Below are 16845 nucleotides of genomic sequence, written 5' to 3' on the forward strand. Positions count from 1 at the left end.
GAGACGATGGACTCTGAAAAACAAACTGAGGGTTCTAGAGGGGAGGGGGGTGGGAGGATGGGTTAGCCTGGTGATGGGTATTAAAGAGGGCACGTTCTGCATGGAGCACTGGGTGTTATGCACAAACAATGAATCATGGAACACTACATCAAAAACTAATGATGTAATGTATGGTGATTAACATAACAATAAAAAATTTAAAAAAAAAAAGAGTTCACCAGGGATGTTGTTAGGAGTTATCTGTTGCCTGGCTCAGCCTTTCTACCAATAACATAGAAATAACATATCACAAGAGTATTTTAAACATCAGTATGTTCATTTCATAAATACATTGTCTAGAATATGCCAGGCAATGTTTGGGGAGTTGGGATACAGCACTGAAGAAAACACACACACACACACACACACAAACACAAAAATAACTGCCTCTTTGAAACTGGCATTTGAGTAGGGAAAAGCAGACAAAAGCCATTCAGGAAAACATCAGCTAGTGGGGCATGCAGACAAGAGGACAGGGTGTGGGAAGGGACTGCAATGTGAAGAGCTGCCATCACTGAGAAGGTGACATTTCAGCAAAGACCTAAAGCAACCTGGCATTTTTTGGGCAAGTCCACGGCGTCCAGCCATCCTAGCTCAGGGGCTCTGCACTTTCGGTCGCCTCTGCCTCAACATCCTTCCCCGGAGACAAGGCTCATTCCCTCTTGTCCTGGCCAAATGTCAGCTTAGTAGGTAAATGTCTAAAGTGGAATCCTAGCCCTCTTACCTATCTTCTTTTAGGCCACTGGAATTAATAAATAACTGAGTTATTATTATTCATTTCCTTCTGATTGCTTTGTTTATGCTTTATTTTATGGTTTATTTAAGTCCCTTAAGAGCAGAGACCAAGTGTATTTTTTCACGTCTGTTTTCCCGAGGGCCTACAACGAGGCTCACAAAGTGTTTGTTAAATTAATGAATTATTCTTATGCCTTCTTTGTTCATAAAACTTTTCTCTCCACTCTACTTTAGCCCCTGGTGTTGTGCTGGGAAAGCTATCACGCTTTTTACTTGAGGGCCTCTGAACAGCTCATCCCCACGCCCGCTGTGGGCGCTCCTCGCATTTGCTCCCCCCGCAACCGTACTGCTCGTGGTGCCTGGCGTGGCCCAAATTCTACTTGAATTATTAATATGTTTATTATTAACTTTTTGAGGCATTTGTCCTGCCAGGGGATAAGAAGAAGACATCCCCCGAAGTGAAACTGCTTGGGTATGAATCCTGGCTCCCCATTTTACCAGCTGTGCAAATTGGAGGAAGTGATTTCAAGCCCTTAGTGCTCCAATTTCTTCAGCCTTAAAACAGACACACGATAACTATCTCACAGATTTATTGTGAGGACGCAAGGAATTGCCACATCACCGCTGAAGAACGGTGTTGTCTGGCATAGAGTAATAACCGAATAAATGCGAATTGCTATTCCTGACGCTAAACACTTAACTATGTCATTAGATTCATGGCTCTGCACTGCACCTGGGGAGGAACACCTTGAGGGCAATGACCTCCCTGGTTCACCACTATCACTCTCGCACCAAAGTGCACCGCCTGGCGTCATGCAGGGTATGTTTGTTGAATGAATAAATTGATAAACCGGTTTAGGATTATGCGCACCCTAGTGGTGGGGCCACTCCGCAGACATGAACTCCCTCTCCCGAGAGCTGCTTGTTCCTTATACCCAGCTAATGCCTTCTCCCACCCAAGCCGAGAGCATCAGACAAAGCTCCGTCTGACTATTGGAAAACTCACCCCACTGGAAGATAAACCATCATTTGCTAGGATGATAAGGTTCTCTACTGTTTCATTAAGGAGATGATGTTTGGACTCAAGCAAAATAACACGTAACTCCAGGAGAAAGCACTTCATCGCTGTTACTTTGCAACTGGGCTAAAAATAAGAGTCACAGAGAATCATTTTGAAAAAAAAAAAATGACCTTTCCATTATGCATGCTTACATAGATGTAATTATGATTTTTTAAAAACTCAATCCAAATATTTTATAAAGAAACACAACACCCCCAAGAAGTTTTACATAGGAGACAGCTTTTTTTTTTTTCTTTCTTTTTTGGCTTTGAAATCAAACCCAAACAAACTGACAACGAAACAATCTAAGAGGATGGTAATATTACACAGAAGAGTGAACATAAATTTAGAAAACATGGAAATAATAGGCCACTTTTTCTCACTGAGAACATTTCCTCTTTGTAAAAGGGTGCTAATACCAGCCTGAGACTCTCTCAAAACATTAGTATGGATAGTGTGCACTGAAAGAATTTTTAGAATCAGATTGTGTTGTTAACATTTTAAACAGTGATAGCTGCTGATGGTGCTATTTCTGCAAGTTCCAAAGTTCCAGAGGCAAAAGTGATTCCAAGAAATGTATTAGAAAAATCGGGGCGCCTGGGTGGCTCAGTCGTTAAACGTCTGCCTTCAGCTCAGGTCATGATCCCAGGGTCCTGGGATCGAGCCCCACATTGGGCTCCCTGCTCCGCGGGAAGCCTGCTTCTCCCTCTCCCACTCCCCCTGCTTGTGTTCCCTCTCTCGCTGTGTCTCTCTCTGTCAAATAATTCAGTAAAATCTTAAAAAAAAAGAAAAATCAGTGTAGGAGTATTGCCCACTCACGGGCTGGCCAAACCAGAAAGGGATCTTTCAGATGCCGCAGAAGTATGTTTCCCACAACGGTTCATTGAACAAAAGCCTAAACTTAAAAGAAGCATTGATGAATATCTGGAGGTTTGACCACGACTTGACTTTCTGTTCTCATTGCCTTGCACAGTGCCTGGGACCCAGCCGGCACTCCACAAATGCTTACTGAATGGACGAAGGAAGGAAGGAAACCACCTATGTGTCTGGCACTGGCAATATGCCCGTGTCCCACAGCAGCTGCTCAGGATTGAAGGGTAAATACTGTCCCCACATAGATAGATGATAGATAGATAGATAGATAGATAGATAGATAGATAGATAGATAGAGAAAAAAATAAGCAAAACAGGGTCAGACATGCTTAGTGACTTGCAAGGTAACACAGCTAGGTAGGGGCTGAACCAGAGTTTAAACCTAAATTTCAACCTCAGCTTCTTTCTGTAACCCGTGAGTTACAAGGTTATCTTCTTGCAAAAAAAAAAAAAGCAATCTCAGGATGCTGAGTTTGGGGGGTTAATTGACTGCACTCTACTTTGGAAAAATGGAAGGCATGCTGAAGCCGAAGAGGCAGACAATTTCTATGTGTAGCAGCACTAGCCAAGTGGCTGATGAACATCTGTTTTTTTTTCTAGTTCATGATGAAGGCTTCCTCCCAAAGCTAAGAAAGTCTTCGTAGGAGCAAAATCTTCTATTTCAGAGAGGTCCTAACTGAGAGCGGACTCACGGTTCTCCATGCACACAACATAGAGTTTGTTTTCCACAACGTGAAGAAGTGAGGGATTTGTTTCTTGGTTTTTAGTAGCCAATCCAGAGAGAAGGACCAGCAACATGGCTAAAATCCTACACACCTTCGGCAATGTCAGGGTATTAATGAGACAAGTTCAAGATCATTTTTGAATTCTGTTAAGTTTTATGAGTTCTGTTTATTTCTTTTCTCACATAGAGGGTAACCAGACAGAATCCTCTTCTGACAATTATAGAGATTCATGCAAAATGTAGAACATGAATGCATTTAAGCGATTTGTAGAAAATTTGATTAAGGGTGGTAATACACTACAGCACTGGAAACAACAGATATGGTGGATAGTTTTAAATTGAATCAGTTAACCTGATTTTTGCATTTAATTGCATGATGATCTAATTGCATCACAAAATATATAATATATTTTGTTTGACATTGATGGAAAAGGCTGTTTCAGATTTTGATTTGGTACCATTATGAAAATAGCATCTTTGTAGTTCTCTGCCCCCAAGTCCCACAACCTCAACAGTTACCTACAAAATTCATTGATCATACGTTGTCAGAACACACGGAAAGTTAGATTTAAAAACAACACATCCTTCAGTAAATTTATGAATATATACTTCTTCAACTTTTGAAACTGGAAAATATAGCAATTTTCAAAAAAATAAACTATACTCACATGAGCATCGCTTTCAGTATATAAAGTGGTATCAATATGTATAGACTGAAAGGAAACAAAATTAGATAATATGAAAAACTATGCCCTCCTTTAGATATAGTGAGAACAACCTACTGAAAGCATTAAATTAAGCTTTTTAAATTTTTTTATTTTGAGATAATTTCAGATTCATACGCAATTGTAAGAACAAATAGAGATCCTGTGCCCCCTTGGCCATTCCCCCAGCGGTAATATCGTGCATAACCACAGTACAATAGGACAACCAGGAAACTGACATTGATACAATCCACTCACCTTGTTCAGATTTCACCAGTTCGATGTGCAATAATGGATGTGTGCAGTTCTACTCAATTTTACCAGATGTGTGAATTCATGTAACCATCTCCACGGTTACATAGTTACATCATTAAAATCCTCCTACTACTGTTTTATAGCCCAAACCACCTTTCTTAACACACATTTCACCCCCCACCTTTCTAATCCCTGGCAACCACTTCTCTCCTCTCCATTCCTGTATCATTTCAAGAATGTTATACAAGTGGACTTATATAGTATATGATTGTTTGAGATTGGCCTTCTGAATACACTATTTTTTGAGCAGTTGTATGTTTATAGAACATGAGCAGAAAGTACAGAAAGTTCCCATATATCCCCTCCCCGCCCCGCCCCAGTTTCTCCTATTATTATTATCTTGCATTAGCCTGGTACATCTATTACAATTGATGAGTCAGTATTGATATATTTGTAACAAAGTCCATAGATTGCATTGGGATTCAGTCTTGGTGTTGTACATTCTGAGTTTTAAAATATATATAATGACATGTACCCACCATTTTAGTATCATACAAAATAGTTTCTTTACCATAAAGACTACCTGTGCTCCATCTATTCAGCTCTCCCTTTCCCCTGACCCCTGGAAATTTCCCACTGATGTTTTTGCTGTATCCATAGTTTTACCTTTTCCAGAATGTCATATAGTTGGTACCACAGTACATAGCCTTTTTAGATTGGCTTCTTTCACTTAGTGGATATGCTTTTAAGGTTTCTCCATGTCTTTTCATGTCTAGAAGCTCCATTTCTTCTTATTGCTGAATAATATTCTATTGTATGGATGTACCACGGTTAGCCTATTCAGACTATTTTTTTTTTCACCTAACATAAGAATACTCTGGAGGTCCATCCAACCTGTTGTGAGTTATCAGTAATTCTTTCTTTATATTTGCTCAGTATTGTTCCATGATATAATGTACCACAGTTTATTCATCCACTGAAGGGAATTTGGGTTGTTTTCAGTTCTTAGCTATTGCAAATAAAGGTCTATGAACATTCATGTGCCTGTTTTTGTATGGACATGAGTTTTCATTTCTCTGATATAAATGTTCAGGAGTGCAACTGTTGGATCATATGGCGAATGCATGTTTTATTTTATAAAAAACAGCCAAACTATTTTAGAGTAGCTGTAAAATCTTATAGTCTCATCAAAAATATGTGTGATCCAGTTTCTCTGCATCCTTGCCAGCATTCAGCATTATTACTATTTTTTAATTTAAATATTCTTATAAGTGCATGGTGATGTCATTGTGGTTTTAATTTGCATTCTCTAAATAATGTACAGCCATTTATTGGCACTTTCTCCCAGAAAAAGACTTGCAGTGATTCATAATTTCTTCCTTTCTAATCTGCATACTTTCATTCTTTTTCTTGCCTTGCCAATTTAGCTAAAATTCCAATACTGTGTTGAATAAGAGTGGTGAGAGATGACATATTTCTCTTGTTTCTAATCTTAGGGGAAAAACATTCAGTCTTTCCTCATTAAGCATGATGTTAGCTCTACGTTTTTTGTACATGCTCTGTATCAAGTTGAGAAAGTTACCTCTCTTTCCTTGTTTGTGGAGAAATTTTACTAGGAATAGGTATATTCTTAAAATGCTGTTTCTCCATCAACTGATCCGGTCACATGATAATCTACTTTAGCCTGTTAATAGGTGGGTTACAGAGACCGATTTCCCAATAGTAAGCAGGTCTTGCATACCTGGAATAAATCCCATTGGTCATGATATATAATTCTTTTAATACACTGGTGCATTTTATTTGCTAATATTTTATTGAGAATTTCTGCATCTAAGTTTATTAGAGGTATCTGTTGCTTTCTCTTTTGATATCATCTTTGCCTGGTTTTAGCATCAGGGTAATACTTGCCTAGGTGAGTTAGAAAGTTTTCCTTCTTCTATTTTTGGAAGAGATTGTAAAATCTGTGTTAATTTTTCTTTAAGTGTTTGGTAGAATGCTCCAGTGAAACCAGGTGGGCCTGGGGATTCTTTTTGGGGAGATTATTTATGGTGAATTCAGTGTCTTTAATGGTTATAGAAGTTTGGGATTGTTTATTTCATCTTTGTCACATTTTGGTAGTTTGTGGTTTTTGAGAAATTGGTCCATTTCCTCCAAGTTGTCAAATTTAGAGAATAAAGTTGTTTACAGTTTTTCTTTATTATCCTTTTAATGTCTGCAGATTCTGTAGCGATAGTCTCTCATTTCAGCTCTGATATTAATGGTTTATGTCATCTCTTTCTTAATCTTTATCAGTTTTTCTGGAGGTTTATCAATTTTATTGATTTTTCCCCCAAATAATGAGTGTTAGGTTTCATTAAGTTTCTCTATTATTTTTCTGATTTCAATTTCATTAATTTCTGCTCTTATCTTTACTTTCTCCTTCCTTCTGCTTGTGTTAGGTTTATTTTGCTCTTCTCTTTCCAGGTTTTTGAGGTGGGAACTTAGATTGTTGATCTGCAATCTTTCCTCTTTCCTAATATAATCACTTAGTTTTATAAATCTCCCTCTCAGTAATGCTTTGCCTGAATCCCACAGATGTTGATGTGTTGTACTTTCATTTTCAGTCAGGTCTATGTACTTTTTTATATCCTTTGAGATTTAACCTTTGACCCATGGAAAATTTAGAAGTATATTATTTAGTTTCCAAGTGTTTGGAGATTTTCCTGCTGTATTTATATAATTGACTTCTACATGATTCCACTGTGCTCAAAGAACACACTCTGCATGATTTCAATTCTGATAAATTTGTTAAAGTTTGTTTTATGGCCCATGATATGGTTAGTCTTGGTGAATGGTGCCTGAAAAAAATATTAATTCCTTGTCGGTGAGTGAAATGTTTCATCTATATAAATTAGATATTTTTGGCTGACTGTGTTGTCCAGTTCTTCTATATCCTTTCTGATTTTCTCTCTTGTCGTTCAGTTTGTTCCTTAGGAGGTGGTGAAGTCCTCAACTATAATTGTGAATTTGCCTCTTTCTCCTTTCAGTTTGATTAGTTTTTGCATCTTGTATTTTGAGGCTCTGCTGTTTGGCGTGTACACATTTAAGATCACGTTTTCCTGGTGGATTAATCTCTCACCATTTTGTAATGGATCTCTTGATTCTAGTAATTTTACCTGTTGTAAAGTCTACTTTATCTGATACTAAGAGAGCTACTTCTGATTTTTGAAATTATTGTCTGTATGTGTATCAGCTTCCTAGAGCTACAGTAACAAAATATCGAAATGAGGGCTTAAAACAACAACAACTTATTCTCTTACAACTCTGGAACCTAGAGGTCCAAAATCAAGATGTCAGTAGGGCCATGATCCCTCTGAGGGCTCTAAGACAATCCTTCTTTACCTCTCCCAAGTCTCTAGTGACTCAGGCAATCCTGGGTCTTCTGTGGCTTCTAGCTGCATTATTTTAGTTTCCTTTGCCTTGTAGCTGCCTCCAATTTCACATGGCCTTCTTCCCTGTCACTCTCTCTGTGGTCTGTCCTCTTCTTAGGAGGACAGCTAGTCGTGGAGTTAGGGTCCAACCCACCCCAGTAGGACCTCACCTTAACTAATTGTATTTGCAAAGACCCTATTTCCAAAGAAGGTCACATTTGGAGGTTCTGAGTAGACGTGAATTTTTGGGGGGGGAGGGGCACCATTCAACAACCCATTACAATATGGTATATTCTTTTTTCTCTTTTCAATTTCAACCTACTTATATCATTATGTTTGAGGTGAATTCCTTGTAGACAGCAAAATACTGGTTTGTGTTTTGTTATCAATTTGGCCAATCTCTGTCTTTTACTTGTATTCTCTTTCCCCTCTCCTTCTGGGACACTAATGCTAAGAATGCTGGATCTTGGGTGCCTGGGAGGCTCAGTCAGTCAAACGTCAGGCTCTTGATTTCAGCTCAGGTCATGATCTCAAGGTCATGAGATCAAGCCCCGCGACAGGCTCCAGTCTCAACACAGAGTCTACTTGTCCCTCTACTTCTGCTCCTCCCACCGCTTGCCCTTCCTCTCTCTCTCTAATAAATTTTTTAAAAATAAAATAAAAAAAAGAATGCTGGATCTTTTATCATACCAAAGATCCCTGAGGCTTTTTTTTCAGCGTGTTTTCTATTATTCTATCTTCAAGTTCACTGTCTTTCCTCTGTCATATTCATTCTGTTTGTGAATCTCTCCAGTTTGCTTTGTATTTCAGTTATTGTATTTTTCAGTTCTGTCATTTCCACTTGGTTCCTTTTACATATTGTATTTCTTTGCTGAGACTTTGTTTTATCCAGTTGTTTCAAGGGCATCTGTAATTGCTTGTTGGCACATTTGTATGATGGCTGCTTTAAAATCCTTGTCAAATAATTCCAACATCCAATCCATCTCTGTTTCAAAGTCTGTTTCAGAGTTGTTTCTCAGTCAAGTTGTGATGTTCTTGCTTCTTGGCATAATGAGTGAGTTTCAGCTGTATTCTGGTATTTTAGCTTTATGTTACGAGACCCGGGTTCCATTTAAATATTCTATACCAGCACGCATCCACCCTATTTAGGTTTAGGTTCAGACTTCTGTTTGTAAGCTGCAGTTCTAATGACAGTGTAGCTTTCAGAATCTTTGTGGTGCTAATTTGAAATGCCTGGTTCACCTGGCGCCCCTGGGACTCCCACCGGTCCCTGCTGTGTCACCCCCTGCGGTGAAAGGCAATTCCCTGGGCTCCTGCTCTCTTTCCCCTTGCAGGTTCTGCCAGGCCGGCTGGTGTCTTCAGGTGAGGGAGGGGGTTCCTTAGCCACAGGACAGAGAGCTCCTCCCTGGGTCAGGCCATGCTCCCTACAAAAGCGGCCAAGCTGCCCAGTTTCTTTGCTGGAGACGGGAGTCTCTGGACTGTGGTGACAGAGAGCTCTTCATACCAGGCCACTTATAAATTGAGTTTTAAAGATAATTAAGATCTGAAAATTGTAAGTAAAAGATTTCATTTAAGGCTCATGAATTTCTACAAAAATATTGTTTCAAGTGAGATTTCATTAAGACTGACAGCAGAACATAGGGAGAGGCATACTCCATAGCAATCATACCAGATAGTTTATAGAAAAATGAGTACTCACTTGAATAATATTGTCAATTTTTTCCAAATCACTTATTACAAACTGCCAGGTTGCCTCTGTTTTAGGAAGACCTGCACTGATACTGCTGAAAGCAAAACCAAAGAGCAAAACATTTTTAATGAGCATAATAATACTGGCTTGATGACTATTACAGGCAAAAGAGCAATCAAGATCTTTTTTATTTTGATCAGTGAAAAGATAAGTGTTATCCTTGCCTTTGTGCATTCAACAGATGAATATAAACAGCAAACATACAGTACAACCCCTTGACACTTGAGGTTAACTTAAGGACTGACCTACCGGGATTAGAGAAAAACCTAATTTGGAAGGACAACTTATAAATAACCTGGTGTAATTTATTACAATGGAATAAACACAACACCAGATGTGTGGTAGTGCTCAGTAAATGTTTTTGAATGAATTCCGAGTTTTCTTTAAGTAGAGGTTCCGTCCGACTTTTAAGTCCAATAAATGGGTAAAATTCTTAAAATAAGCACTAATCGTTTTCATGTACAGATTTTGATAGTACATATTCTTTACCATAGATTAAACACACCCCTTTGCACACTGCTCACACTGTGACTAGGCCTGCAGTAGCTTTCTTCAGAAATATTACAGACTGGAGACCAATCTAGTCTGAACGATCATACACTTACTCATTTTGGTAAAACTGAAATTTAACATCAGGACAAAAGGCTCATACACTGACCAAGTGACTGTGGAATGGTTCTTCAAGCTTGAGGAAAAATAGTTGCTCCCTGATGGATATTGTACGGAAGCAAGAGATCCAACACTAATCTTCCCTGTGAGGAAGATGCACCTGCACACATCTCTGGTTCCCCACACCATGAAGGCATTAGTAAGGAAAACTGAGCTGAGGGTCATATTACGTAACTACAGGCTGGGTGCTTTGGGCCAACTGTGTGCAGTGAATTAGCTACATCTAAGAGAGAATAAAAAAGTTAATAAGCATGGAAATAGATGAATGTCTATTAGGAGGAAAAACGAAAGGCCTAAGTAAAGAAAGAAACATTTCAAACTGAAGTAGGGTAGGGCTCAGAGGATGGGCGATGGCAGTGTCAGGGATAGATAAAAAAGTAACATGGACAAGCCCTAAATATCTGTATTTTACTGCTGTGAAAATCATGTAAGCTATTAATAAGGAATGGACTTCCGAGTTTAGTTAAATACCAAGAGGTCTAATTTATTGGAAAGATATAACACTCATTTGGAATAATACCCAAATGTAGAAATGCTCATTTGGGTGTTTACCAAACCTCCTCGGAATCTCCGTAATCTGCCCTCTATCTTACCCCAAATACTTAGTTCCTAAGGACTTAAGCAAACTGAACATAAAGCAGTTTAAAAGAAAAGATACTGAAGAACAATGATCAAGGCCGTTAACATGATGATATTTATGCTGAAAGATAAACTTACCCCAAAATGAAGACATGAATGCCAGCCTCAGTTAGAAAATGACTGTTCAAAAGTAAACACAGGTAGCACTGGATGGAAGTACTTCTCAAATGTGGTTTCTAAAAAATATCATCACAGGCAAAGTGGTTAAAACTTCTTTTAGTTAAAAAATGATACTTAAAATAATATTTTATCATATTTTTAGATTCCAAAAGTTAAGTTTATCACAATTTCAGAATTAATGCTCTTTTTTAGAATTAATGAAGCTAGAATTTATCCTTCTTGCTTTGTCGGCACCTCCAGCTCTGTCTTCTATGAGTAAAATTCTTTAATATGTATTTCTCCAGGTGCATTTCAGTGACAATAATTTTAAGAAAGTTCACATATTCACTAATTTACATATATACTAATATCATCACTTACTTTGTTTCTATTATCTTTATCCTCCCTCTCATCTTTTTTTTTTTTCCTTTTGAATAGTTCAGCATATACTTGTTGGATTGCTCTTAATTCTCCATGGCATGTTCATTTTTTTATTTGGGTGTGGTTGACAATAATAGTTCAACATATTTCATATAGCACAGATTAATAACATGAGTTACTAATACAGGTGTACTAGTTATATATTAATTTCACGTGAATTAATTTCAAATGAAAATTAATTATATATTGGTATCATTTGGAGGAAAAGAATGGATAAAAATAGACCCAACTAAAGATACTCTATGCCATCATAACAAGCAATATATAATAACTTCTCTTGGTGATTTAGGAACATACTTATCTTAGAATTTCTCAGTTTTGATACTTTTGCCTGCCTCTCTCACACTGTCAAAACCTTTACAGTTTCAGAAAGTACCCTAAACACTAAGAATCTGTGCTTCATTTAGTCTACACTAAAGAGATGAATAATATCCAGACATTGTCATCAAAGACTAGACAATTCACTGATGAGATGAAAAGTCAAAGAACAAAATAAGGTAAGTGAAATAATACATTTACAATGACATGAAGAGCACCTGATGTGAGTAGAGTTAAAAGACCTGTGTCTATTTACTTTCAAAATAAGAATAATCCATACGTGACCAGAGATCTGTGACATCTCAAGGTCTTTGGAGAAGAGTCATAGAACTTACTATGAAGTATCTGAGATTCAAGTGACCTTTTATGAAAAGTCCATGTACTATCTTTCTCTAATTTTTCTTACCGAAATTCTCATTACTCAATGCCAGGGTAAATCCTTAAGTACTGAAGAAGAGCGGGCTATGGCAATGGATTTCCAGCAGCCATCCATCCAGAATATTTCCTACAATACAATCCAGGGTAAGGAAATGATCCATTAAAAACGCAAGTGGACAAGAAGAAAGGGAGGAAATTAATATTCATGGAGCACTTACTTTTTCATGGGCTCTCTATTAGTCACTTAATATATCTATCACATTACATCCTCACAACAATCCTATGGGGTAGGGTTAGCAGCATTTGGGTAAGCTGCCCAGGCCCCACAGCAGGTGCAAGACAGCCAGGATTTGAACCAGGCCTGTCTGGTGACTAAGCCCAAATTGGCAAATTCCAAAATTCTATGTTGGTAAACAGTAGAAGCAACCAAATACCTGGCTTCGTATAAACTACTGACTGTTCATTTCATTTACAACAGAAAAGGTTACTTCTACAGACATGAACAGCTGTGTTTTGAAATAAATCACTGTTAATTAAAACATTATTTGAGAATTTCATAAGTAACAAATTCTATTTTTTTCTAATTCAAGGCAATGAAGAATGTGAAGATCACACACTCCCAATTTCAACTCCATTTTATTAAAGCGAAAATTAAAACCAAGATACATAAAATGTAAAGTTATTTGTGCCATCCTTTTTAAAATAGTTATGTATTTACTGACCTCCCCACAAAACTCAAAATCTGCTATGGTCTTGACATAAATATTCACTGCAATTAAATTCTGTAAATTCAATTATTTAAATTATTTCATTATCCAGATGATTGCTTTATGATATACAACATATAAATCTTTAAAAGAAAAAACTAGCATTTATTTAAGCATTAAGCAGGATTCTATGAGAGTACATTCAACAGGAATGCCTTTTTTTCAATAATAACATATGAAATCGAATCCTCCTGTTACATACGATCTGACTCATATGCACGATTTTAATTACAGCAAACCCTCCTTATTGCTCTCTTCTTAGAATCATCTTCTTTGTCTATATTATCTCAGGGCTTCAAAGCCTCTTAGATTCCCTACATCCTTTTGAGTTGTATCCCATACTCCACATTGTTCAAATAAAATTACTTACTGACCAGAGCCTGAGCAATACCAAGGGTGCTGGAGGTGTTAATAAGGCCCTTACAGAGCTACCTGAGTAAGCAGCGAGGATTTCACAGCAAGTCTCCACATATGCAGGGTGTTTGATTCTCATCTGGGGTGCAGTGGACGTCCACCGCCCTGCCCAACCACCCCTGGCGGGCACCCGTCAAGAAAGACTAAGCCTGTACCCTGAATGCTCCTGCCCAGCATGGTGGAATGCAGCAGGAGCCCGTCCAAAGCTGCAAGCAAAATGACGATCATGGAGGCCAGTGTGGCCGCAAAGGGAACTTTTACAGCTTTGCCACCCACAAAAGAACTGATACGGTCTCCTGGGTTAACAGTGAAGAATCCAGTTTTTATAGCAGCTTTGGAAGCATTCAACCTGCCACTTGCTAGTTCCGTGGACCAGTAATTTTACCAGAAATATATGTGTGGGGGTGCGCATGCACGTGTGTGGGTCAAAACTCAGTGCAGGTCAAAGAAACCTGAGAAGGTAAAATACTCTTTTCTCTTTAGCCAGGGCTCAAAGTTAACAATTACTATAATTAATTAGTATTAATGATGGTAACATTATGGTAAGTATTGTTTACCTGGTACTTTCAGGTTTACCAAAGTATTTCCTACACATGATCTCATTCAATCCTGACAATCTCTTCCTGTGAAAGATATTACTCTTATTTTAGGGTGAAGAAATTGAGGTTCTGAGAGGTTAGGTGACTTGCTTCAGGTAAATGTCATACGTGTGGCCATGAAAATTGACCTCACAACCCAAGGTGGGCAGAGGGAGGAGGGAAGCCAGAAACAGACGAGTAGCCCCTTCCTATAGGAAGTAACCGACTCACCCCGTGTGAATAAGAAAAATCCACTGCTCTACTGACACTTTAAAAACAGGTCTTTCAAATTTCTTGTGTGAAACAGAACTCAAGCTCTTTCACATCCATTATCTCATTTGATTTTCACAAAATACCTGATAGAGGGAAGTGGCTGAAACCAGGTTAATTACTTTCTGAGAAGACAAATCTAGGGATGAAATAAATTACCCACTTCCTTTTATATCATATTTTTGGAGAACCAGGAAAACAGTGTTTAATTTTTTTTTTAAGATTTTATTTATTTATTTGACACAGAGAGAGAGATACAAATAGGCAAACAGTGTTTAATCCTGGCATACTAATTGCGTGTGATCATGAAATGCGCTCTCAGTCAGCATCTTTGGTTTGTCCTTCAGTCATCTGGGGGCCTGGACCCAGGATCAAAAAAGGACTGAATCTCGGCCTTGTGTCAAGTGGCTCACAAAGTTTACGCAGGGATTTTTTTTTGCCATCTTGTGGTTGGGTGTCACCGCAGGATGGTTGTTGACCTTATGGCAACACCTCTACGCTAGCAGGATATCACCGGCCCGGGGTAAGACATCGGGAAGAGCTGACAAATCAACACAGCTGGGCAGCTCCCAGAGCTGTAATTCTGGAGTGACTTGTGAAAATAATTGTACACATCTTGCACTCCATACCAACACTATAGTCCTTCCCGACGAGGAAATATAATCTAACACACTGCTGTTTTGTCTTGTTTTATTCTGCTTAATTATTTACTCGCCCAGTCACACGTTTGAAGTCAATTTTAAAAGGTTTAGCAGAGAGGAAGGGTTTTAAGTCTCGGTTAATTTGGTAAACACATTCATCTGTTCACACACAAAAAAACAAAAAATGAGGGAAGACCAATGCCGCATGCTCATGTGACTATAAAGAATGGAAGACAGTGGGGTGCCTGGGTGACTCAGTCGTTAAGTGTCTGCCTTCTGCTCAAGTCATGATCCCAGGGTCCTGGGATCGAGTCCCGCGTCAGGCTCCTTGCTCCGCGGGGAGTCTGCTTCTCCCTCTCCCTCTGTTTCCCCCCACACACTTGTGCTCTCTTTCTCTCTCTGTCTCAAATTTTAAAAAAAGTCTTCAAAAAAAAAAAAAAGAATGGAAGACAGCATTGTTGCCCTGTACTCATGTAACAAATATTTATTGAGTACTTACTATGTGCTAGGTATTTATCTCTGACCTTGGGATACATCGATGAATGCAGAGGACAAACTACCTTGATTTTAGAGGGAAAGACAGACCACTTATAATATAGGTAAACTAGTTAATTATATGTTTCATTAGGGAGAGATAAGTGATGTAAGGAAAAAGGAAACACAGAATAGGGCATGAAGGACGCGGCTGCGATTTGGAGTAGGTTGTCAGGGTCGAGTTCAGTGAGAATAAAATCAGATCAAAGATGGACAGGCAGCAAGGGAATGCGCCCCAAGGATACCTGAGTAAAGAGCATCTGAAGCAGAGGGAAGAGCTAGAGCAAAGGCACCAAGGCAGCAAGCATGCCTATGAGTGTGAGGTTCGGAAAAGAGGCCGAGGGAGTGAGCAAGAGAAAGTAGTCGGCGATGAGAGCAGGAAGGTACACAGGGAGGCATGGGTCAGACTGGACCCTTGCGGTCACTGCACACGTCTACAGCTTGAAATCACTGCAGCACTTTGTCACAGCAGACAGCTGATACCATCTGAAGGACCTTGTTAAGAATCTGTCTTGGCTCTTGTGTTAAGGACAGGCTGGGCAGGGCGGGGCCAGGAGGGCAAGGCTGGAAGCAGGGGTGCAGGTGACCCATGGCGGTGGCTGCCACGTGGGGTTGGCAGTGGAGACTGGGACACGTGGTTGGAGTCTGGAAACACCGTTATGACGGAACCAACAGGATTTCCTGACAGACCGGATGTGGGGCATCTGAGAAAGAAATACTCCCAAGTCTTTGGCCCTGAGCACATGAGAAATGGAGCAGCCACCAACTGAAATGAGATAGGCTGTGGGTGGAGTTGATACTTTGAAGGGAGGGGGCAGATAAGGAGTTTTTATTCTGGACGTGTGGAGTTTGGGACATCAAGTACATATCTACATGAAAATGTCAAATAGGCAGTCAGACGTTAGAATCTTGAGTTCAGGAAAGTGCTTTGAGCCTGAAATCCACATCGGATTCATGACACTGGTTGAGATCACCAAGGAAAAGGTAGAGAAAAGGACCAAACCTGAGCCAAGGCATTTCAATATTAACTAGTCAGAGAGACAAAAAAAGGACCAGCAAAGAAAAACTCAAAGGGAAGACCAGAGAAAAGGGGAAAAATGAAGAGAGTGTGATGTTCTAGACATCAATGAAAATTATATCCAGGAAAAGAAATGATGATCACATCAAAGGTGCTGACAGGTCAAAGACGACATAGATTGAGCCCTGAAGGGGGTTTAGCAACATGGGGGTCCTGGGGGACTCTGACAAGAGCATTTTCAAGGGAGTGATGGAGACAGAAGCCTGCCCGAAATGGGTTGAGGAGAAAGTGGGAGGAAAGGATTTATAAAATGTTCGTGCAGGCAACATTTTGCAGAATACTGCTCCAAAAGGGAGAAAAAGGGTGGTAAAAGGTAATAGAAGGTGGGGGGAAAATAACAGCATGTCTATACGCTGAGGAAAACCTTGAGGATGTTAGAAGGAGAAGGGACCATTGCCAGAGTGATGTTCTTGAATAGGCAAGTGAGGAGGAGAATGGGATTTCATGCACAAGTGGGCTGGTGGCTGGG

General features: G+C 39.2%; 1 protein-coding gene across 15 annotated transcripts in view; it reads right to left on the reverse strand.

Moving 5' to 3' along the window:
- Positions 1–58: 58 nt before the first annotated feature.
- IL15 (interleukin 15) overlaps positions 59–16845 on the reverse strand; it is a 74031-nt gene continuing 57244 nt past the window's right edge. For 14 of the 15 annotated variants that reach the window (XM_081811842.1, XM_081811844.1, XM_081811841.1 and 11 more), the window contains 5 exons: positions 12123–12221; positions 10937–11034; positions 9500–9584; positions 4100–4144; positions 65–1918 (listed from right to left, as the gene is read on the reverse strand). In XM_081811842.1, the coding sequence (XP_081667968.1) occupies positions 1745–1918; positions 4100–4144; positions 9500–9584; positions 10937–11034; positions 12123–12134 (414 nt within the window). In that variant the 5' untranslated portion in view covers positions 12135–12221 and the 3' untranslated portion in view covers positions 65–1744. Of the gene's footprint in view, positions 1919–4099; positions 4145–9499; positions 9585–10936; positions 11035–12122; positions 12222–16845 lie in introns of all 15 variants that reach the window. The other variant, XM_081811849.1, reaches the window with a different exon arrangement.

Source organism: Leptonychotes weddellii, chromosome 2 (genome assembly GCF_054177405.1).
Source record: "Leptonychotes weddellii isolate Sample4059 chromosome 2, ASM5417740v2, whole genome shotgun sequence".
Taxonomy (NCBI): Eukaryota; Metazoa; Chordata; class Mammalia; order Carnivora; family Phocidae; genus Leptonychotes; species Leptonychotes weddellii.